This window comes from Phascolarctos cinereus, unplaced genomic scaffold, assembly GCF_003287225.1.
Source record: "Phascolarctos cinereus isolate Bilbo 61053 unplaced genomic scaffold, phaCin_HiC Scaffold_5;HRSCAF=322, whole genome shotgun sequence".
Classification (NCBI taxonomy): Eukaryota; Metazoa; Chordata; class Mammalia; order Diprotodontia; family Phascolarctidae; genus Phascolarctos; species Phascolarctos cinereus.
Window position 1 is genome coordinate 253675092 of NW_027555958.1, and position 24057 is coordinate 253699148.

The 24057-nt window shown below is 42.0% G+C and overlaps 1 protein-coding gene across 1 annotated transcript in view; it reads right to left on the reverse strand.

The window, feature by feature from the left end:
* Positions 1-2732: 2732 nt before the first annotated feature.
* CTC1 (CST telomere replication complex component 1) overlaps positions 2733-24057 on the reverse strand; it is a 36364-nt gene continuing 15039 nt past the window's right edge. Inside the window, 19 exon segments of the mRNA XM_020966628.2 lie at positions 2733-3395; positions 3566-3692; positions 3832-3997; positions 4375-4439; positions 4992-5136; positions 7255-7332; positions 7617-7791; positions 7883-7965; positions 8129-8325; positions 8775-8810; positions 8812-8865; positions 8941-9268; positions 9395-9477; positions 9479-9510; positions 21113-21239; positions 21373-21573; positions 21670-21847; positions 22094-22317; positions 23888-24016. Coding sequence (XP_020822287.1) covers positions 3271-3395; positions 3566-3692; positions 3832-3997; positions 4375-4439; positions 4992-5136; positions 7255-7332; positions 7617-7791; positions 7883-7965; positions 8129-8325; positions 8775-8810; positions 8812-8865; positions 8941-9268; positions 9395-9477; positions 9479-9510; positions 21113-21239; positions 21373-21573; positions 21670-21847; positions 22094-22317; positions 23888-24016 — 2553 coding nt within the window. The 3' untranslated portion in view covers positions 2733-3270.

Sequence of the window (24057 nt, forward strand, 5' to 3'; positions counted from 1 at the left end):
TGTGCGTCCTGCAGTTATTTGGGCCCCGGGGGTGCATCCCCCGTGATGCCCCAATCCCGGAGCCCCACTCCTCTCCTGCCTCTTTCAGCATCCAGAGCAGAGGACCGGGCCACGCGTGCTCTACCCACGGGCCGGGAGAAGACGAAGATGACGGTCACGACGTGAGCCGAGTTGTCACGGCAAGCCAAGGCATTGCGGGGGGGAACGAAGTCACGAGCAGTTCTCAAAACAGACAACAAACATGCTGCCCTGGAAACTGCAGGAATGTTCTGCGTTAAGGAGTGAGGAAAATAACACACACTTCGTGAAAACTCTGACGATAAAGTGGGAAAAAAAATTCACTAGCCAGCAGACCTAACACATTGTGCAAAATCATCTGAGAGACGTGGGTGGCGCTTCTCGCCAAGGCCAACACTTTCGTCGTGTACCTTTAATCCCATTTCATCCGCTTCTCCTGCAAATTGCTCCCATAATTAAACCCTCTGATTTCTGATCTCTTTCTAAGAGTTCCTTTCCTACACAGGCTGTGTCTTCCCTCTGAAAACAAACACATACCTCTCTAAAGCTTGCCATGCCTTTCAAGCTGGCATTCTCTCCTCCCTTTCACAGCCAAACTCCCTTTTTAAAAATGCTGTATATACCACTTGCTTCACTTCCTCCTCACACCTTTGCAATCTTTCCAAGTCATCCCTCAACTGGAATTGCTTTCTTTCAAGCAAAGATCTAATTTAATCCTCAAATCTGATGGCATTTTCTTGGCCCTCATGCTCTCTGCAGTATTTGACGTTGACTAGACTCTATTCCTGAATACCTATCTGATAGTTCCTTCTCAATATCCTTTGCTGGTTCACTTCCCATATCACTCTTTTAACTAGGTCTCATTGCCTTACCTCTTTCCTTTCCAGTCACTTCCCCACACAGGGGCCAATGGTTTCCTAAATAGCGGGTCTGTGTTAATTTGCTAATCAATTCATCCCAGTGGTTTTACTTTTGCCTCAAGGACCACATATAACTCTTGATAACTTTCTAGCACTCTCCTCCCAGTCCCCTTCCCAAGTCTGCAAGACTCACCACCTCTTTGTAAGAAGCCTTTCTTAATAACCCTAGTTCCCAGTGCCCACTATTCCCAAATGACCCTGTATTTATTTTGCACACAACCATAATATACTATTTAAAATTTTTATTTTTAATTTGTGGAATAAAACAAGCATTTCCATAACATAGTATAATTTAAAAATTGCACATGAAACAGCAAATCTATGTACAACTTGCTATTCCTTTTAAATATGTAAAGATGTAAATTTTTTCCTTTTTTTCTCCCCCATGACACACATATATACTTACATAAAATCATTCTATACATATCTATATTTATCAGTTCTTCCTCTGGATGAAGATAACATCTTCCTTCATATGTTCTTTAGTTAATTTGGGTATTTATAAGTCAAAATGACTTATTCACTCAAAGTTGTTCCTAAAACAATATTGCTGTTACTGTAAACAAACGTTCTTGGTTCTACTCATTTCAATCTTCCTTATTTCATGTAAATCTATCCATGTTTTTCTAAGATTATTGAGCTCATCATTTAAAAAAATTTTTTTTTAAATAATTTATTTTCAGTTTTTAACATTCACTTCCATTAAGATTTTGAGTTTTAAATTTTCTCCCCCTCCCCAAGATAGTATAATCTTATATAGAGCCTATATACATTATATTAAGAGCCTTATACGTCATATTAAGCATATTTTCACATTAGTCATGATGTACAGGAGAATTAGAACTAAGAGGAACCAAAAGAAAGAAATAAAACAAAACAACAAAAGGAGAGCAAATGATATGCTTCCATCTGCATTCAGACTCCACAGTTCTTTTTTTGGATGTGGAGAGCATTTCCCAACATGAGTCTTGGAGTTCTTAAATCATTGCCGAAAAGAGCTAAGTCTATCAAAGTCCGTCATCGCACAATGCTGCTGTTACTGTGTGCAATGTTCTCCTGGTTCTGCTTATTTCATTCTGCATCAGTTCATGTAAGTCTTTCCAGGTTTTTCTGAAGTCTGCCTGCTCATCATTTCTTATAGCACAATAGCATTCCACTACATATAGCACAACTTGTTCATCCATTCCCCAAATGAGGGGAATCCCAATAATTTCCAGTTCTTCACCACCATAGAGCTGCTATAAATATTCTAGAACATATAGATAACACAATACTATTTTATGTACATTTTGTAACCTCCTGCAGAGCTGGGCAGGAATATAGTTTTATTTTTATCTTTTTATCCCCAGCACCTAGCACAGCAACCTAAACATAGATGCTTAATAAATGTTTGTTGTTTATACCAATTCCTAAACGTGAAGGCTCAGCTCTGGGGCAATGTCCTCTATGTTCTCTCTCCTCACTTTCCTGGATGGGGCATTTTGCTGGGGGCTTTATTAACATCACTCTAGGTGGTATTAGACTTCTTTGTGTACAAGCCTTTCTTCCCTAGTAGATTAAGCCCCTTAAGGGCAGGGGCTATCTTGTCTTATGCTTGTATCCTCAATACCAAGCACAGTGAGTTTTGAGGTTACTCAACAAAATGTTGGGGGAACTGAATGATGGGTAAAAGGTGAGATGTTCAGAACTAGCTCTGCTGGGGGTCTGGATGCCTCCTTCCTGCCCAGTCTGACACCCCTGTCTTGCCCCCCCAACCCCTTCCCCCCAGCACACAGAGAAACATCAACACAAGTCTCAAATGAGGCAGCTTCGAGTTTTATTGAGGATAAAGTGCTGTGCTTACTGTGTTCTCAGTCACCACGGGAACATGTTTGTCAGTGCTACTCTGCACATCCCAGGTGTGCAGCAGGTAGATAAGGCACCAGAAGGAGGCAAGGACAATAAATTAAGACAGAAATGGGCTTTCTCTCCTTCAACAAATCCAGAGTCAATCTGGAGCCTGACTGCAGGGTCCCTGGGCCATGGCTGAAGGGAGGGGAATAAATGAGGTAGATTCATGGAGAAGCAAGGATCCAAAAGCCCACATTCAAGTAAAGGAAGAGTGGGGTACACTCAATCCTGTCAGGTGGTAGGAGGAAATGGCATTCAGTCGGACTAGAGGGTAGAGCTTCCCCAGCAGTCTCAGCTATTCAGGGGAATAATAAATGCTTGTTGGTTGATTAGAAAGCCATCTATTAAGTTACAATGGAGTTGCTATCTGTATTGTTGAAGTCCTATCACTGAATAAATTCAGATCCTTGATGTCCTGCTGTGAAGAATGGTCCCAGGTGTCTCAGGAACTTAAGACGTGGGGGGGTTCAGGGTCTCTGAGAGAAAGGCAGGAGAGGCTGAGTCTGGGAACCATGTGAGTCAAGACAGGAATCTCACCAAACTGGAACCGATGTAGCCGAGGTGGTTCTAAGGAGAAAAGGTAGGGGGTTCAATCCTCCTGCTTCAATCCCCTTTTCATCTTTTCTATCCTGATCATCCCCTTCTATCCCCTTGGACTGCATGTAGCCCCCAGCTGCTGGCTTTCCACCCTCCTTTTTCTTAGGGACCTTAATGTCTGAACCATCTTCTGCCCTCACCTAATGGCATGACTCTGGTGGGCTTCCTCTCAAGTTCAAAAGCAAGAAGAACAGGTCGGAGGACAGAGGGGCTGGCACAGAGTGTCTGAAGGAAGAGCATCAGGGAATCATCTGTTTCGCCAGTGAACTATAAAAGGACACAGCCTAGTCATTCAGGGCCGAGACATTCAAATTCCAGATTACTCCACTGCCACTATAGCTCTCCCTCCCTTCGAAAATTCCCCCCCACCTTCCCGCTGGGACCTAGATTCTCCAGCAAGTCTGACCTCAGGCTGGGCCCCAGCTCTGGTAATGTGTAAGGCAACTCTCCCAGGTACCCTGACCAGCTCCATCAGCGAGTCCCACTCAGCAGGACACAGGCCCAGGGCTACTGCCACCTGATGGTTGGTGCAGGTCACTACAGCTTCTGCAGTTCCATCTTCTACCAGGAGCCTGAGAGATCATAGGGTTTCCTATTAGAAAGGTTCTTAGAGATCATGTGCTGCAAGCCCTTACAGGTAAAGAAAGTGAGGCCAAATGAGGGGAAATGGCTTGGCAAAGGTTGCACTGCTACTAAATAGAAAAGGCAGGATTCAAAAGTGGCATTTGTCAGTGTGTGTATATTAAAGTAGTGGTATAGGGGTAGGGGGTGGAGAAGGGAGAGAGGGAGGGAGAGGGAGAGAGAGAGAGGTGTTAATGGCCTAATGTGGCCTTATTACAGAAGAAAAAGGGCTCTTGTGAAATGCAAACATTTATTCTCAGGGACTCAAGCTACCTCTGTAGTCCAAGTCCCCACTTTTCTTTCCCCAAACACCCAACCCTCTTCTTACCTGATGTTAGCCTGGCTCACAGCTGCCTGTGTGGGACACGGAGGGCCCTGTCGACTACACTGTCCCTAAGAGGAAGAAAATGGCTCAAAAATCCTTGTCTCAACACATTTTCCTCTAACACCTACTATCCTTCACCCACATAGTTCAATAACCTAACCCTCTTTTCCCTTGAATTCTCCTCCCATAAAGAATGTACAGTATTGTGATTCTTCCACTTCCAACACACAGACATGCACAAAAGACCAGGAAGCAGTGAGGTCTTGCCCCCAGAACAAAAGTTGTTACCAATCTTGCAACCCACAGTTGTCATTAGTACTTAGCCCTGTGATAATTTCTTTGCCTAAGATCTCAGGCAAAATACAAAACAGTCTGTTTCTTGGACAGGAGCACCCAAGAACAAGCAAATTTACTCAAGCCACTAGACTCGGCAGGAGACCCATCCAGACTGCTCTGTCCTCAAGAGGCCTCACTCACTCTCCCTCCTGTCAACCCACCCAGCTCTCTGACTTTATGTGCTACCTTACCCACAGCAGAACCACCATGCCCCTGCAATTGTGGCGACACAGCTAAAAGTCCCTTCTAGCTCTGAATTTCAATGATTTTATAACTTGTTTTACCTGGACACAAATACTTGTACAATGTGCACAGATCCAGAAGAGCTGGACACTGAGGACAGATACTACATGACAGGAAGCACTGGCCTGGGTCAGCCCTGGGGAATCTCCCTGTAGTTCTGCCAAGTAGACATGGGGCAAGCTGGAGCTATGGAGGAAACATGGTGAAGTTAGAGAGGACAAGAAGAACTGGATGGGGGTGGAGGGAAAGAGGAAGGTAGTAGGAAGAATAAGGTGGGGAAAAGGCTGGTAGGGAAGTGGGAACAGGACTGAGGCAGGTCAAGGGAAATGAGTACAAGGGGAATATCAGGTCAACTGTTGGGACAGAGTGGAAAGCAGAGCATGGGGAAAAGGGCCAGTCCTAAGGGTAATTACCCTCATAGAAGTGTCTTTCCACTTACTCCTATAGGAACTTGGTCTTAGATAGTTGTCAACTAATTCCTTGACTTCCTAAAATTTCACTTCCAGCTTCAGTGAGAAAGAGTTGGCTTGAGAACAGAAGCAGGAGTAAGTATGATCTAAAGAAGTAATTTTCATGGGGATTTCTATGGTTCTAGAATTGTGGAGAAGGCCTGAGACTGAATCTGAGAAGAGTAATTTGGAAAGACTCACAGAAAAGGAGAATACAGAGGACTCAAGTAAGAGGAGGAAAAAATTGACAAATACAGGGAAAGAGGGTTGGGTATGAGTGTTGAGGTGCTAATGAGGTAAGAAGGTATAAGGTAAGATGAGTTCTTTAAGAGAGTTGATCACATAGGGGCAGCTGGGCGGCACCGTGGATAGAGCACCGGCCCTGAATTCAGAAGGACCAGAGTTCAAATCCGGCCTCAGACACATAACACCTACTAGCTGTGTGACCCTGGGCAAGTTACTTAACCCCACTGCCTAGCCAAAAAAAAAAAAAAGAGTTGGTCACAAGAGCTACTAGCAAGAATGACAAAAATCTGAGGATCTAGTTCCTAGAAGGTATAGATGGGAGAGTTGTGTATAAAATGTGTGATGTTCATAATTCTGCCATAACCAAGTACTTATAATCTATGCTCAAAGGTCCTAGAAGAGAAGATTAAGGGGCTTGGCCTCTCTTCCCTTCTCCAAGTTTATCAGGGAGAATGAAGTACTTGGTCCTTAAGAAAACAAAAGGGCTTCCATGTGAAAATAAAGAAAAGATAGATTAAAAGCATCAGAAAAGGCAGAGGTAAACCCTGACCTGTGACAGGAGAGAGAAGGAGAGAGAACGTGAATGAATGTGACGAGGAAAAGGAAAGAATACCTGGAACAAACAGGAGGTTCTTGCTGAAGAAGAGGGGACTAGACCCTCAGAAGAAGTGGCAGTTGCTTGTCCTCCAGAAGCATGACAACATAGATCTACAGAGGGAATCAGGCAAGATAGCAACCACCAAAGTTAATGCTACCTTAGGCTGCACTGGTCAGACCTGTGGTTCAGCTCTGACAGTCTGGAAAAGGTCCAGAGCTGGGCAAACAGGATGATTTTAAAATCATGTTATGTGAGGACTGGCTACAGGAAATGGGGATGTTTAACCTGGAAAAGACTTACGGGACCACAAGAGTGTTTAAATAGACAAATGGCTGTCACGGAGAAGAGAGAGTCAAGGTGGTCTGCTTCTTTGCTACCTTGCTACCCAAGGATAGAACCAGGAGCAATGGGGAGAAGTTACAAAGAGGCCTCTTTAAGGCTTAACATAAGGAAAAACTTCCTAAATAATAGCTGGCCACAAGTGCAAGGGGCTGCAGTAGAGGCTAGATGACCACACCATTAGCAAGGACACTGTCAGGCACAGGCTGGACCAGGTGACTTTAGGGGTCTCCTCCAGCTGTACAATTTTGTAATCACTAACATCTAACCATGTCACCTAAGAAAAACAGGACAGTGGCAGTGACAGTACCCAAGAATATATGTATTTTAGATCTAGAAGCTTCTCCAAATGAAAAGGAATGACTATCTAATGGCAGAGTGACAGAAAGAAAACTTTCTATCTCATAATGCCTCACAGGTGCACAGATCCTTAGAATCTATGAAGTTGTTTCCTCACAATCACCTGAGTAGATCCAGTATTATGACCCTTTTACAGAAGAAACAGAGGTACAGAGGTTAAGTGACTTGCCCAAGGCTTCAAATGACTCACAGAGCTCTTCTCTTTCACTACCTCATTTGGCCTTGGTGGGGACATCCCGAAGCCTCAGCTGAAGCTGTACAGGGCTCAGCCTAGAGCAGGAGTACTAAGGAAAGAAGGGACCAGTCACTGACCTGACTGGAGCCTCAGTGGGGAAACAAAGGATTCGCAGGTAGCTGGACGGCAGAAAACGACAATATACATTTTGGAACCTGCAGGTAGAGAGAGAAGGGGGCACAGGAGAGTGAGGGATCCGAAGGAGGCTGGCCATGGAACTTTCCCACCACCCAGGAGAGACCCCTCCAAGAGGAGGGTGGTTCAAAACACTGAGGCAGGGGCAAGTATTGTAAGTAAGCATCGTCTGCTGGGGAAGAGGAGAGAGGACAGGGACTGACAGGGACAGCCCTGGACTGTGCCAGAATTAGAAGATTTTGTAAAGCGCACCCATACCAAGACTGGGAAAAGGGAAGGAGGCTGGAGCACACAAAATGCTCACCTGGAGACTTTTCTTTCTAACTGCTGGAAATAGACTCTGGTCCCTGGAAGCAGCCCCAGTGGTAAGGGTGGGTGTGGAGCTTCTATGTAGATGTCTAAGGGAATCTGAGAGGCTACATCAGCAGCATCCAAGGCCACGGTCAACTTCACCCCACACTGAGAGGCCTGGAAATTTCCTAGAAAAGAGAGGCAATGGGGTCGGTACCTTACCAGAACCTCATGCCCTCCCTAACCCCCAAATCCCCACCATCAGAAGGGTTTTCTCACCTTGCTGGGTTGTTTCTGAAAGCGGTACACACAGTGTCCTGGACAAAATTTCAGCAGAGAAGGACACAAATGAGCCTGGGGAGCTAAAGAGTCAGAAATCTAGGTTTAGAAGGGGGACCTTCAAGAAGGCAGGAGAAAGACAGGTTCAGAGGGCAGGAGAAGAACCCAGGCTGATCCCACTTACTGACCAGGCAGAAGGAAGAAAAAATCGGGCCAAACTAAGGGGGGTGGGGATATAATGCTTACCTGCCACTGAGAATCTCTGTCAGGGAGGATTCAGAGAGTCCCTTGCTTATTGCCAGCATACCTGGAATGCCCTGGGGGTTCCCAGGCTCCAGGACCCAGTCATCTTGGACAATGAGGCAGGAGGTATAGCCAGTCAACTCCAGGATCCGCTGGGAAAGAGGGGAGGACTCCCCCTCCTCTAACAGACTTGGGGGCTGCTGGGAAATTAGAAAGAATTCAGGAACGGAAAAGGGATTAAACTACTTAAAATGAGGAAATTTGTTGGGTTTCCTCCACTCAGGGAGGAGTACAAAGAGGTCCTCCTAGGTCTAGCCCCAAACCCCTTTTGCAACAGAACCCTTGTGCCAGACGTCTAAGTCACTATGATCTATATCCCTGAAGGCAGTTACTTAGAATTAGAGAATCACAGAAAGTAAGAGCTGGAAATGACCTTAAGGATCACCTTTATTCTATCAGTGAAGAAACTGAAATTTATAAAGGTCAAGTGACATGCTCAAGGCAACAAAGTCAGAAAGAGGCAGATCTAGGACTCAAACTCAGGTTTCTTGACTCTCAAAATAGTGTATTTTCTGCCACATCATGGCTGTCTTCTTTTCTCCCATTTTCATAAAGGCAACAGATGTGTATGATAAAATGGAGGACTCACAGAGGCGTCAGGGATGATGAGCCTATACTGCTGCCCCCGGGTGCAGGAACTCAAACCATCGGATAGACTGGCCAAAGAAGAGGAGAAAAACCTAAGGAAAACAAGAGCAAGAAGCCTGAGGTCGGAAAACAAGGAGCTTAAAGAGGCTCCAGGAATATAGTCTTACCTTCTGATCCTGCTTCTCATTTCCAACAGGCTCTGGCAGACCCCAGCCATCCCCATCTTTCCTCTGGATCCCTCCTAGCCAGGTGCCTGATACATGGAAGCTAAGTGTTTGCTTGGGAGGCAAAGGACCAGCTCCCTGAGAGGACTGATAGTTCCGCTTCATCAGACACTCCTTATGAGACAGCAGCAATAACCGGCTCTGCCCTTTACGGGGCCCTTCCAAGCAGGGAAATTTTGCTTGAGGAGACCCCCGGGTGGAAGGATGAGCACTGTATGGACTGGGAATGGGCAGGATCAGAGCATCATCCAGGGAAATGAGGACATAGACTCTAGAGGGAGAAAAGGGATGACAGAATGTTTCTTAGATCTAGGGATCTCTCTCCCCTCCACCCTCTCCACCCCCTTCTGTTTCCCCTCCAGAGAACCAGGAGCTGCACAGGAAGGGAGATACTGACTTAGTACGGCGCTCCTGGATGAACTCTGGCATTCCCAGCTCCTTCCATGAAGGAAAGCTGCTCTTCACTTCTCTCTCCACCACCCAGTTGGAACCGTTCCACCCGCACCAGGGAGCCTGCATGAACATGTGAAGGGTGAGCATATTTAACAGTCAAGCCAATGGCATAATGAATAATCCTAATAGCTCCCATGAAAAACAACAAAGAGTTTTATAGGCATTATTTCATTCAATTTTGACAATTATGAGGTAGAGCCATCAATGGATCTATGATTTCACCAATGTAGGCATTCTTTTCAGTGCTACAGATTGCAACCCATCCATGTCTTCCTATACATCTTCCGCATCCAGCATGCTGGGGGCATTCTTCTAAATTTCTTGATATTAACTGGATATCAAGGAAGCATGTGTGCTGTCCAACTTTTTTACTCCTTTCTCCTGCCTCATGACTGACCCACCCTTCTGATGATAAGGCTTCATACTTGGGCCTCAAACTACCTTTCTGGCCTTATTATACATTTCTCCTCTTCCTGCACTTTACATACTAGGCACACTGGCCTTCCTGCTGTTTTAAATGGACTTCCATTTCCTGCCTTTCCTGTCTTCCCAATTGTCATTGCCCACGCCTCAAATGTTCTGCCTCATCAATATTTTATTTCCTTCAAGATTCAGCTGAGGCACTAACTTCTCTATGAAGCCTTTCCTGATCCTCACAGCTGTTAGTGACCTTCCTCTATAAATTACCTTGTATTCATCCTGTAAACACGTTTCCTTTGATTGAATACAAGGTCCTTGAAAGCAGGGCCTGGAGGCAGCTAGGTGGCCCAGTGGACAGAGCACTAGCCCTGAAGTCAGGAGGACCTGAGTGCAAATCCAGCCTCAGACACATGATACTTACAAGCTGTGTGACTCTAGGCAAATCACTTAACCCCGACTGCCTCACCAGAAAAAGAAAGCAGGGCCTATTTAGTTTGGGCTATTGCATCACTAGTGCCTAGCACACAGTAAGCTCTTAGCAAATGCTTATTTACTGATACTTTTTATGCCATTTCTCTTTTAAAATTCTTTACTGGCAATGTTTCAGCTTGCTCAAGGCTGCAATGCACCTTCAATCATTAAGATTTGCAGCTATATCAGGAGAATAATAGTATTAAAAACAAAGTGGATGCCAGTGACTGGGGAATGGCTAAACAAGTTGTAGTATATTAGTATAATGGTATATTACTACACCATAAGAAACAATCACTATCATGAATACAGGAAAGACGGGAAGACTTCGAGGACCTAATGCAGTGATGTAATTAGAACAATTTATCCCGTGTCTAAAATTTAAATCGAAAGAACACCACACAAACATTTGAAAGTTAACACTGTGAAATTGTAATAATCAAGTATGACCCCAAAGAAGAGATAATACTTTTCTCCCTCTTTTCTTTGTAGAGGTGGAGAACATAAGGGTAGGGTATAGATTACTACAGATGACAATTTTTTAAAAAAAATGTTGGTTTTGCTGAACTTTTTTTTTTAATGCTTTGTTATAAAGGGATGGTTGTCTGGGAATGGGGTGGAAGGAGGAATATACTGGGAAACAGAGATAATATAAAAATAAAAGATGTTAATATATGCTTCTAAAAGATGGATGTGTGGGTCAAGAAGCAGCTTAGGGTCATTAAAAGCATTGCACAAGGTCCCCTGTGCCCCAGAAGCAGAGATCAACTTCAAAAACGAGGAAAAAGGCAAACACCATGAGCAAAAAGCAACAAAGAAGAAACCAAGACCACAGATTCTTACTATGGGGACAGGGAAGAGCAAAACACAAATTGAGAAGAGGACAACACTGTCAATATACCCACATCCAAAACCTCAAAGGGGAACGTGAACTGGGCTCAAGCCCAAAAAGCCTTCTTAGAAGAGCTCAGGAAGGATTTAAAAAGTCTAATGAGAGAGGTAGAAGAAAAACTGAACAATTGCTTTAAAAACACAACTGACAAGATAGAAAAAAAATACACTGAAGAAAACAACTCCTTAAAAAGTAGAATTGGCAAAATAGAAAAGAAGTTACAAAAGCTAACTGAAGAAAACAATTTGTTAAAAAATTAGAATTGTGCAAGTGAAAGCTAATTACTTTATGAGACATCAAGAATCAGTCAACCAAATCAAAAGAATGAAAAAAACTGAAAAAAATGTAAAATACCTCATTGGAAAAAGCATTGCAAAAGGATATAAAATAAACCCACACAAATCATCAGCATTTCTTTACACTACTAACAAAATCCAGCAGGAAGAGAGATAATAAGAGAAATCTTATTTAAAATAACTGCAGGGGCAGGTAGATGGCACAGTGACTTGACTTGACTCAGGAGGACCTGAGTTCAAATTCAGCCTCAGACACATAACACTAGCTGTGTGACCCTGGGCAAGTCACTTAATCCCATTGCCTAGCCATAAATAAATAAATAAATGACGTAGCTGCAGATAATATAAAATACTTGGGGGTCTACTTGTAAAGATAAACCTAGAGACTATATAAACACAATTAAAAACACTTTTTACACAAATAAAGACAGATCTAAACAACTGGAGAAATATTACTTGCTCATGCGTAGGCTCAGCCAACATAATAAAAATGGCAACTGTACTTAAGTTAATTTACTTATTTAGTGTTATGCCAATCAAACTACCAAAGACTTATAATAACAAAATTCACCTGGAAGAACTAAAGGTCAAGAAAATCAATGAAAAAAATGTGAAGGAAAATGGCCTGGCAGTTCCAAATTTCAAACTCTATTACAAAGCAGTAATCAGCAAAACAATCTGGTACTGGCTAAGAAATAAGAATGGTGGATCAGTAGAATAGATTAGGTACACAATACACAGTAGTAAATGACTATAGCAATCTAGTGTCTGACAAACCTAAAATCCAAGCTTTTGAAGTAAGAACTCACCATTCAACAAAAATGGCTGGGAAAACTGGAAAGCAGTTTGGCAGAAACTAGGCGCAGACCAACATCTCACACCACAAAATGGATAAATGATTTAGACATAAAAGGTGATACCATTAAGTAAATTAAGGAAGCATGGAAAAATGTCTCTGTCAGATCTATGCATAAAAGAAGAGTTTATGACAACACAAGAATAAAGAGGATCACAGGAAGCAAAATGGGTAATTTTGATTTCATGAAATTAAAAGGCTTTTATACAAACTAAAGTAGCCAAAATGAGAAGAAAATCAGGAAAACATTTTACAAGTTTCTCTGATAAAGGCATTCCCCAGTTGATAAATGGTCAAAGGATATGATCGGGTAGTTTTTGGATGAAAAAACCAAGCTATCAACAGTCACATGAAAAAAATTGTCTAAATCACTACTGATTAGAGAAATTCAAATTAAAACAACTCTGACGTACCACCTCATTCATACCTATACCTGGACAGTATACCAGTGCCATGCCAGGAAACCAAATCATTTCCCTTTGAACTGTCCATTTCAACAGGAAGGTTCTGAAGATCACCTGGCAGTATAAGGACCAGACACTGAAGCCCTTTCTTAAACTAGACTGCCAAGCAAACTCTATTACAGAGAGCACAACTACAACGTGCTGTCCATGTTGTTCTGATGCCAAAACATACACTTGCCTAAAAGACTTTTACGGAGAACTCACACAAGGCAAGCACTCACATGGTGGTCAGAAAAAGCTACACAAGGACACTCTCAAGGTCCCTCTTAAGAACTTTAGAATCTTTTTGGTGTTGTGAACTGATCCAACCATTCTGGAAAGCAACTTGGAACTATGCCCAAAGGGCTATAAAACTGTGCATACCCTTTGATCCAGCAATAGTACTGTTAAGTCTGTAGCCCAAAGAAATCATAAAAAAGGGAAAAGGACCCACACGTACAAAAATATTTATAGCAGCTCTTTTTGTGGTGGCAAAGAATTGGAAATCATGGGGATGCCCATCAATTGAAGAATGGCTGAATAAGTTGTGGTATAGGAATGTAATGGAATACTACTGTTCCATAAAAAATAGTGAGCATGTGGACTTCAGAAAAACCTGGAAAGACGTGCATGAACTGAGCAGAACCAGGAGAACACTGTACACAGTAAAAGCAAAATTGTGCAATGACCAACTTCGTTAGACTTAGCACTTCTGAGTAATGCAATGATCTAAGACAATTCCAAAAGACTCATGATGGTAAATGCTATCCATGGGCAGCTAAGTGGAGTAGCGGATAGAGCTCTGGCCTTGGAGTCAAGAGCACCTGAGTTCAAATCCAGACTCAGACACATAACACTCACTAGCTGTGTGACCCTGGGTATGTCACTTAACCCCAATTGCCTCACCAAAAAAAAAAAAATGCTATCCACATCCAGAGAAAGAACTATAGAGCCTCAAGGTAGATTGAAGCATACTATTTTCTTTCTTTTTGTTGTTTTTGTTTTTTCTTTCTCATGGTTTTTCCCTTTTGTTCTGATTCATCTTTCACAACATGCCTGATGTGGAAATATGTTTAATATGATCATACATGTATAACTCATATCAGACTGCATGCTGTCTTGGGGAGGAAGGAGTGGAGGGGAGGGGAATTTAGAACTCAAAATCTTATAAAAGTGAATGTTGAAAACTAAAAATAGGCACTGGACCGCCCCAGCATTGCATGCCCTTATCAGAGAAGGTGCTGTGCTCCGTGAGAAGAACTGAAGTAGCTCAAAAGAAATGCAAGATAAGCAAATTCAGAGAATCCACCTCAAATGTTCACATGGACCATTTGTGCCTGACCTGTGGCAGTGCATTCTGAGCTTATTAGTCCGATCAGCCACAGTCAGACACATTGTAACTTAACTCTAACACGGTGATGTCATTTTGGTCCTCTTCAAGAATGAAGGACAACGACCAATCATATTGGCTATAACAGAAAAGGAAAATGACAAATGCTGCAGGGGATATAGAAAAACTGGGATACTAATGCGCTGTTGATGGAGTTGTGAACTAGTCCAAACACTCTGGGAAATAATTCCAAACTATGCCTAACAGGCTATAAAACTGGCATCCTCAGTATCACCATTTCTGGGTCCGCATCCCAAAGAGATCAAAGAAAAAAGAAAAGAGAAAAGGACCTAGTTGTACAATATTTACAGTAACTCCTTTTGTGGTGGCAAAGAATTGGAAATCATGGGGATGTCCATCAATTGGGGAATGGCTGAATGAGTTGTGGCATATGATTGTGATGAAGACTATTACGCTATAAGAAATGATGTGGGGCAGCTAGGTGGTGCAGTGAATAGAGCACCGGCCCTGAAGTCAGGAGGACCTGAGTTCAAATCTGGCCTCAGACCAAACACAAGACACTTACTAACTGTGTGACCCTGGGCAAGTCACTTAACCCCAATTGCTTAAAAAAAAATTTAAAAAAAAAAAAAGGAAATGATGAACAGGATGGTTTCAGAAAAACCTGGGAAGATTTATATGAACTCATCATGCAATCTGAAGTGAGAAGAACCAGGAGAACACTGTACACAGTAGTAACAATATTTTAACAATGATTAACTGGGAATGCAGATTGAGACATGTTTTTTAAACTTTCTCTACTTTTTCTTTTGCAATGTAGCTAATATTGAAATGTTTTCTATGACCTCATATGCATAATCAATATCAAGTTGCTTGTCTTCTCAAGGAGGTGGGAGATGTAGTAGGAAGGGAATCTGGAACTCAAAATGTTAAAAAATAAATGCTAAATTTTTTAAAAATGTAATTGGGAAATATTTAATGAAATTAAAAAATATATTTTAAACAAATTAAAGTACTAGACTTAGGGAAAAATAAAAAAATAAAAGCACTGCACAATTTCACAAAAGCAATCCAGTGCCTATTTGCATTATCTGTCCCAAGGTATATGGGTACATGTGCTGATGAACCAGCTCCCTGCTCTAGTCAACTGACTAGTCAAGAACTAAGCTTGATTTTAACTATGTGAAAATGCAGGCAATATCTTTTTAGTGAGTTAATTAAGAGGCTCTACATGTAGCTCTGCAGCAGTGGACAGAGTAGTGGGCCTGAAGTCAGCTATTCCTGAATCCAAATCTGGCCTCAGGCATTTGCTAGCTATGTGATCCTAGGCAAATCATTTAACCCTGTTTGCCTCAGTTTCCTCATCTGTAAAATAAGCTGGATAAGGAAACCACTCCAGTATCTTTGCCAAGAAAATGGCATCGAAAGTGGAATAGGTTAAATATGCAAGACACAGTAGTCAATGACTATAGTAATCTATTATTTGATAAACCCAAAGACCCCAGCTTCTGGGATAAGAACCCACTCTTTGAAAAAAACTGCTGGGAAAACTGGAAAAGAGTATGGCAGAAACTAGGCATAGACCCAAATCTCACACCATATACCAAAATAAAGTCAAAATGGGTTCATGACTTAGATATAAAGGCTGATACTATAAGTAAACTAGGAGAACAAGGAATAGTTTACCTATCAGATCTGTGGAGAACAGAAGAATTCATGACCAAACAGGAGATAGAGAACATTATGAAAAGCAAAATGGATCATTTTGATTACATTAAATTGAAAAGTTTTTGCACAAACAAAGCCAATGCAACTAAGATTAGAAGGAACATAGAAAATTGGGAAAGAATTTTTACAACCAGTCTCTCTGATAAAGGCCTCATTTCTAAAATATATAGAGAATTAAGACTAATTTATGAGAATACAAGCGATTCTCCAATGGATAAATGGTCAAAGGATATGAACAGACTGTTCTCAGATGAAGAAAGTAAAGCCATCTATAGTCATATGAAAAAATGCTCTAAATCGTTATTGATTAGAGAAATGCAAATCAAAACAACTCTGAGGTACCACATCACACCTATCAGATTGGCCAACATGACAAAACAGGAAAATGATAAATGTTGGAGAAGATGTGGGAAAATTGGAACACTAATACATTGTTGGTGGAGTTGTGAAATGATCCAACCATTTTGGAGAACAATTTGGAACTATGCCCAAAGGGCTACAAAAATGTGCATACCCTTTGATCCAGCAATAGCACTTCTAGGGCTGTATCCCAAAGAGATCAACAAATGGGAAAAGGACCCACATGTACATACATATACATAGCAGCTCTTTTTGTGGTGGCAAAGAATTGGAAATTGAGAGGATGCCCATCAACTGGGGAATGGCTGAGCAAGTTGTGGTATATGAATGTAATGGAATACTATTGTGCTATAAGAAATGATGAACAGGCTGACTTCAGAAAAACCTGGAAAGACCTATATGGTCTGATGCTGAGTGAAGTGAGCAGAACCAAGAGGACTTTGTACACAATAACAGCCATGTTATACGATGACTAATATTGTTATAATGAACCCTTCTTAGCATTACAAGGATCTAAGACATCTCCAGAGGCCTCGGATGGAAAATGCTATCCACATCCAAAGAAAGAACCATGGAAGTCGAATCGCTATCACTTACTTTTACCTTCTGTTGAGTTTTGTTTCATCTTTCTGAAGGTTCCTCCTATTGGTTTTAATTTTTACTTACAACTTCACTAATGTGAAAATATGTTTAATAGGAATGTAAATGTAAAGTCTATATCGGATTGTGCACCATCTTGGGGAGGGTAGTGGGGAGGAAGGGGGAGAAAAATTTTAAACTCAAAAGCATATGGAAGTGATTGTTGATAAATCAAAATTAATAAAATTAAAAATAAAGAAAATGGCATCACGAAGAGTTGGACATGACTCAACAACAAAAACAACAGTTTATCAGTTCTTCATATAGTCAGCACAATGTCATTTGCAAACAGGAGCATCTGGAGGACAATTTATTGTAGAAAAATTCCGAACCTCTTTCTGTGGAACACCGCATTGAAATTCTAATGACTAGGGCAAACACTTCTGGCAACCTTTTCTCTTGTTAATAGAGGGTCAAGTCATATCTTTCAAGGAAATCTTATATGAGTTTACAATCTGTTTGAGAGGCCCCTAGTTGTTGGAGAGCCTTTAAGGTAACATTCTGTTCTGATCAATTGAAAAAAAAATTTTTTTTTAATAGTTAAGAAATAGGCACATGGTTTTCTCTGCACTTGGAGAGAACGGAGAAATGGAGAATGGAGAAAACAGTTATATACATCTGTGCAAATCTTTTCTATCTATTTGTTGTCCACACTTGTTTCAAATTTAAATGCTTTCGAAATAAATTCTTAAGAAGCAACATTGTGGGGCAGCTAGGTGGCGTGGTGGATAGAGCACTGGCCCTGGATTCAGGAGGACCCGAGTTCAAATCCAGCCTCAGACACATAACACTTACTAGCTGTGTGACCCTGGGAAAGTCACTTAATCCCATTGCCTGGCAAAAAAAAAAAAAGCAGCAACATTATATTTGAGTGCTTGACTTGAAGTCAAAATAACCTGGGTACATTCAAGTAGTGCTCGACATTTATTAGCTCTGTGATCACAGACAGGTTACTTCCTCATCTCAGGAAGGAGGGGGATGGATTAAATGGCCTAAGATTCCCTCCAGCTCTACATCTATGATGTCTATTCCTGGGCTTCCTATTAACTTGCCTTTTCATTTGAGGTTTCTTACTATTTTATGAGACAATACTATTCACAAGCTTTCATCAGTATCCTCTTTAAATATTTTTTAAAAATGAGTTTATACCTGAAGCTGGTATTTGCCTCTGGCCAGTTCCCATGACATCTCCCCCTAACTAAAAACTCAAGAGAAAAAGGACGGGGAAATCCCCTCATAACAAATCATAGCTCACCTGAAGACATGATTTCTCATTTCCTTGATCAGTTTTTAAGTCTTTTAGACTTAAAGCATATATGTTTTTCTTTACAATGATGTTGTTCTTATATAAATTGTTCTGGTTCTGCTCACTTCAGTTATTAGTACCCAGAATTCTCTGAAATCCTTTCATAATTTCTTTTACTTTTTTTTTTTATATGTGTGAGGCAACTGGGGTTAAGTGACTTGCCCAGAGTCACACAGCTAGTGAGTATTATGTGTTTGAGGCCGGATTTGCACTCGGGTTCTCCTGACTCCAGGGCTGGTGCTCTATCCACTGTGCCACTTAGTTGCCCCACATAATTTCTTACGATGAAACAATATTCCATCATATTCACATACCATAATTTGTTCAATCATTCCCCAAATGTCTAAGAGGAAATCTTAGGCACCCACATGGAGTCTGGTTCTTTGCTTTTCTCCCCTCCCCCTACCCCAAGATCAGGAAACTTGTTGTTTGCTACTATTCCTTCTCAGTATTATCTTAACCGCACCCTCCTTCTGCCTTATTGCCATTGTTTCCCTGTTGAATTTGATGTATTTCTACCCCCAAGAAATTGGAGAATTGTGTGTGTGTGTGTGTAACTCTTTTTTGTCCATTTCAGGCAAGAGGTTCATCTGATCCCTACTTTCTTCCACTCCTTACTCTAGATATGTAAACTCTTCTATTCACTTCTTCCTTCTTTCTAAAATTAGTCTTTCCCTGCTTTTACCTTCCCTTATCTTTCTCCTTTTAAAACTCAGGCAAGAACCAACCCACCCCCAGGACATCTGTTTTTCTCCTTCAGTACTTTTGAAGACATTAAGGTTTTGGAGACACACACACTTCTTATTTTCCTCTTAAAATGTTATCACTGCAGCATCACACATACCACCTTCCAATTGCTTAAGTAAATGTATCTTTCTAGGTTTCTCTGGACACTTCTACTTATATTTCAAAGTTCTAAGTTCTTTTCTTCAGAAATGCTTGACAGTCCTCCATTACACGAAAGATCCATTTTTCTCCCTATGTGTTTGACACCTCTCCTGTACATAACAGAGATTCAGTTTCATATACAACCTCTTTCTTTCTTTCTGTTCTACTGTCCATATGTATGTGTGCATACAATACATATGTGTACACATGCATGCATAGGTATCTCTACTTGTATAGATAGCATATATGTAATAAGTATTACATTAATGGCAGCTATATTATTATAATTATGTTAACATAGATATATTGTTGCATGTAATATTATATAGTTTGTATATTATGTAGGGCTATATTATGTTAATATATTGTATAATACAACTAATAATATAATTACTTAATATAATTGTATATATGAATATACAATGATATATAATGGAAATGTTCATTTTAGTTGACGTCTGTTAAGTTCAGATTTTAATGGAAAAAAAGAAACTAATGTTTATAAAAAATCTAAATATTCCCTTTTATATCATTCTGCAACCATCACTGCAGAAGCAGAAGCAGGGCACATAAGACTAAAGGCCATTTTATGTTCTTTGCTTCATATGCTGCCATGGCCAAAGAATTCATTACCAACTGGCCACCATACTCCTGGAGTGTCTCTTTCTGCCTAGATCAGCTGGCCCTCAGAAAGCAAGTAATTTGTCACTGGGACTATACTAGAAGCGTTCCCAGCACAGTTAAACCTACCAGAGCTCATACTCTACTGGCACAATCTTTGAGAACCTCAGGTCAAGGCTGCTGTTGTTCAGTCATTTTCCGTCTGTACAACTCTTTGTGACCCCATTGAAGGTTTCCTTGGCAAAGACACTAGAATGGTTTGCCATTTCCTTTTCCAGTTCATTTTACAGATGACAAATTGAGGCAAATAGAGTGAAGTGACTGGAACAGAGTTCTATAGCTAGTGTCTAAGGCCGGATTTGAACTCAGGTCTTCCTGACTCCAGACCTGGGTCTCTATCCACTGAGCCACCTAGCAGCCCTAAGGGTCAAGGTTTACCTCTATGCTATTCTGAGGCATCTGAGGACTTTTGTGAGGTAGATAACACTATAATCATTGTCCCATTTTACAGGAAACAGGGCCCAAAGAGGTGACACAAAAATAGCTAAGTGATGGAGCAGAACAGGAAAACAGATCTTATGACCCCTCAGTCTAGAAGAGCTCTTTCAAACAACACTACTACACCATCTCTCTCTGGGCTTCTGTTCATTCCCAATGACAGAGGCTATTCAAATCAGAAAGACCCCAGGTCTTCTGTGCCTCCTGAGGATTAATGATAATGATGATGATGATGATGATGGTGATGATAACAGCACCTAACATTTACATAATGCTTGCTATGTGCCAGGCACTGTGTTAAGTACTTTATAATTTCATTTGACCATACAACAATCCTGGGAAGTAAGTGCTATTATTATCTCCATTTTACAGATGAAGAAACTGAGGCAAACAGGTTAAATGACTTGTCCAGGATCACATATCTAGTAAGCGTCTGAGGCAGGATTTGAACTCGGGTCTAATATTCAAATAAAGATTCCACCAACATGTCAAATCTAGCCATGTCTTCCCAGTCCTCGTATTTATTACTCTTCTTCTATATACAGTCCTTCCCCAGTCCAATATGGCAGATTCTAATTCCTTCACATCTCCTAATGCTGTTTTACTATCGCCAAATCAAAGAACTCTTAACTCTAGTATCCTCCACTTGTCTCAAAACCTCAACAAGTCCCTTGGGAAAAGATAATGATTTTCCCTTTTTATTAACTGAGTAATGTGGCATGCTTGGAGTTGCAGTTTAGGCCAGGAACAACATCATCACTTTTCACCCCCTGATCAGTTAGATCTCCCAAGTCTCTGTGCCCTCCCACCCTCACAAATCCCAGTTGCTACTTCCTTTCAAAACATCCAAGTCTGAGCCCATTAACCTTCACGTTTTATCTCAGTTCCTGTACCTATAAGCCGGGGGTCAATAAAAGCCTGAGAAGGCTTAGGCAAGAGTAGACAGGGTAGGGAACCACTTTGGTCTCGAAGCTGCAGCCATCCCCAATGAGATGAAGCCACCAGGACCCCCAGGAGTACCTGGGGAAGAAAAAAGACAGAGTTGACCAAAGACAAAAGGCCTCTCCCCTCACAGGAAAGAAGAAAGAGGAGGCAAATGGTTAGAGAATGAGTGCAGGGGGTAGAGCATATGAGAAAGAATAATCTCACTTACCGGAGGTGGCTGGAAAACAGAGGGTGATAAGCAGACCCAGGACCAGGCCAGACGGGAATTGAGCACACAACTTGGTAGGTAGGCGACCTCAGGCAAAGGTAACAGAGTCACAGGGTCAAAATTTGCCCAGGCCCTACGCTGCCCATCCTCCTTGAAGGCAGCCAAAGCTGGGAAGGAGCATGGAGGCTGTAGCAGAGAGTACTGGATTGGAGAGAACAGAGATAAGACCTTGCTTCTCCAGTCACCTGGACCTTAGATCTCAGCCTTTCTACCCTCCTATCCCTTATATCCTCATACCTCCTGGAGAGGACAGTGATGTGGATCCTCTAGGACTTCTTGATATACGTTCCGGGTGGGTCTCCCAGGTGGGGCTAGAGCATCCAAGGTGGGAGCCAGAAGCAACTCCCCAACTCCAGCGGTCCCAGAAGTTGAGCTTTGTAACAGCTGACGGTGCCTCAGCAAACGAGGACATAGCCTTGGCCAGGGAAGGAAGATTAACTCCCTGACCTTGGAGTCACAACAGATATTGATCCCTCCAGTGTCTGACTTTCCCAGACTTCCTCCTCTTCCTCTTCCCCAGCTATCCCTACCATTTCAAAACCCAGGCCTCCTTGTCACAGGCAAAAGCTGTCTTTCTCTTGTCCCAAGGGAGGGGAGGTGGGGGTGAAAGGAGAGGGAGAACTCTCTTTACCCCTATAGCCATCCCCCCCTTTCCTCTCACTTGCTAGTTATCTCCTCCAGAGCCTTGGCTGTCCACAGGTAGAGGGGAAGTCCCAGATGACGTTCTAATAATAGCCGCAGATGCACAACAACCCCACAGAATGAGTGGGGAGACTGCTTTGGAGATTTCTGCTGAGAAAAGCCCCGAAGCAAGACTGTCCCTCGGAGGCAGGGGGCAAGCATGGGAGTCCCACCCACTGACTGGAAGAAGTGAACATCTTGGAGCTGGTGGAAAGAGATGAAGAAGACAGCTATATAGTCCTAAACCTCCCAAATATAATGGAAAAAAACAGAGTCTCTCCTATAAGGGTATATATCATATAAGGCTACCCAACTGTCATTTTGCAATAATATCAGTAATACCTAACCATCAAACCCCACTGTAAAATCATGAAATGATGGAAAGAATGTTCTAGTTGGAGTTAGAGGACTTGGGTTCAAATCCTGGTTCTGCTGCTTACAACCTGGGTAACACTAGGCAACTCCCTTAACATGCCTGGGCCTCAGTTTCCTTGGATGTAAAGTGAGGGCACTAGACTAGCTAACTCCTACAGTCCCTTCCACGTCTAAACCTATAATCCTATGAGACCCCCCTATAAATTGTTCAGCCAAAATGTTCTGGCATAAGAACAGTACGAAATACTGGGGCAGCTAGATGGCACAGTGGATAGAGCTCTGGCTTTGAAGTCAGGAGGACCTGAGTTCAAATCCGGTCTCGACAAACAACCTGTGACACTAGCTGTGTGACCTTGGGCAAGTCACTTAACCCTGATTGCCTAGCAAAAAGAAAAAAAAATAGTATGAAATACTACTGTGTCATAAGAAATGATGAATATGAATAATACAGGGAAAAATGAAAAGACTTACATGAACAGATACAAATGAAGTAAGAACAAGGAAACAGTACACACAAAGACTACAAAAAATAAATATAAAGAACAAAAATTCCAGACTGAATCCTATATAGAAGCTCAGCCTGGCCCTGAAGAAGAGATGTGAGAATGCACTCCCTTCCTCTCTTTGCAGAGGGAGGGAGCTGTGGGTGTGGAGCCTGGCATATATGGTCAGACTTGGGGACCACTGGTTCTAATGAACAGTTTTTTCCTTCTTTCTTATTTAAAAAAAAAATGGTTTTCTACATATGGGACGGAAAGAGGGATACTGGAAATGGAGGTGACATAAAAACAAAAGATTAACAATAAAAATTTAAAATAAAATGTTCAATTACCCAATTTTAAAAAACGCATATCTGAGTTTTAGAAATCATCTAGTCTAACCAATTTCTTTTATAATGAGGAGGCTAAGGCCCAGAGATGAGGGACCTACCTGGGGTTAGAGAGCTGGTCATTCTTAGGCCCCGGTAATGTCATTTAAACTAATGTCCTAATAGCAATATTAAGCAAGGTAGGTTTCATCTCTTTACTTCAGAGTTGTTATTCCTTGAATTTGAAAAGTCATCTGGGACACCCAGGTGGAGATGTCCACCAGGAAGCTGGCAAGGTGGACTGGAGTTCAGGAAAGAAATTAAGGTGAGACCCGACCTCACTTCTGGAAAGTTTCTCCTGAGGGCTAACATAAACACTTCTTAATAGAAACCCACTTTCCTCAGGACTTGCCCCATTGAAAACAAAGCCAGCTCCTCAGGGTCAAGAGAGAGGCTGCTAAGCCCAGAATGACCAGGTGGCCCACAGAAATGTCTCTTTTTACAACATTTTTACTCCTCCCTTTACTCCAGCTCCACCTCCCACCCTCACCCCCATTCCCTCCTCCAACACACACAAACATATACACCTACCTCTAGTTGGACTCCTGGCCTGATTGCCCGCCCATTATTAGGGAGCTGAAGATAGGCAAGGCAGAGACACAGTTGTCCATCTAGTTCATATAGGCCAGCAGGGCCATTCAGCACTTTAGTAACTGTCCCCTGAAGAGAGGGCAGGTAGTTTAGTCAGACTTCTCATGTCT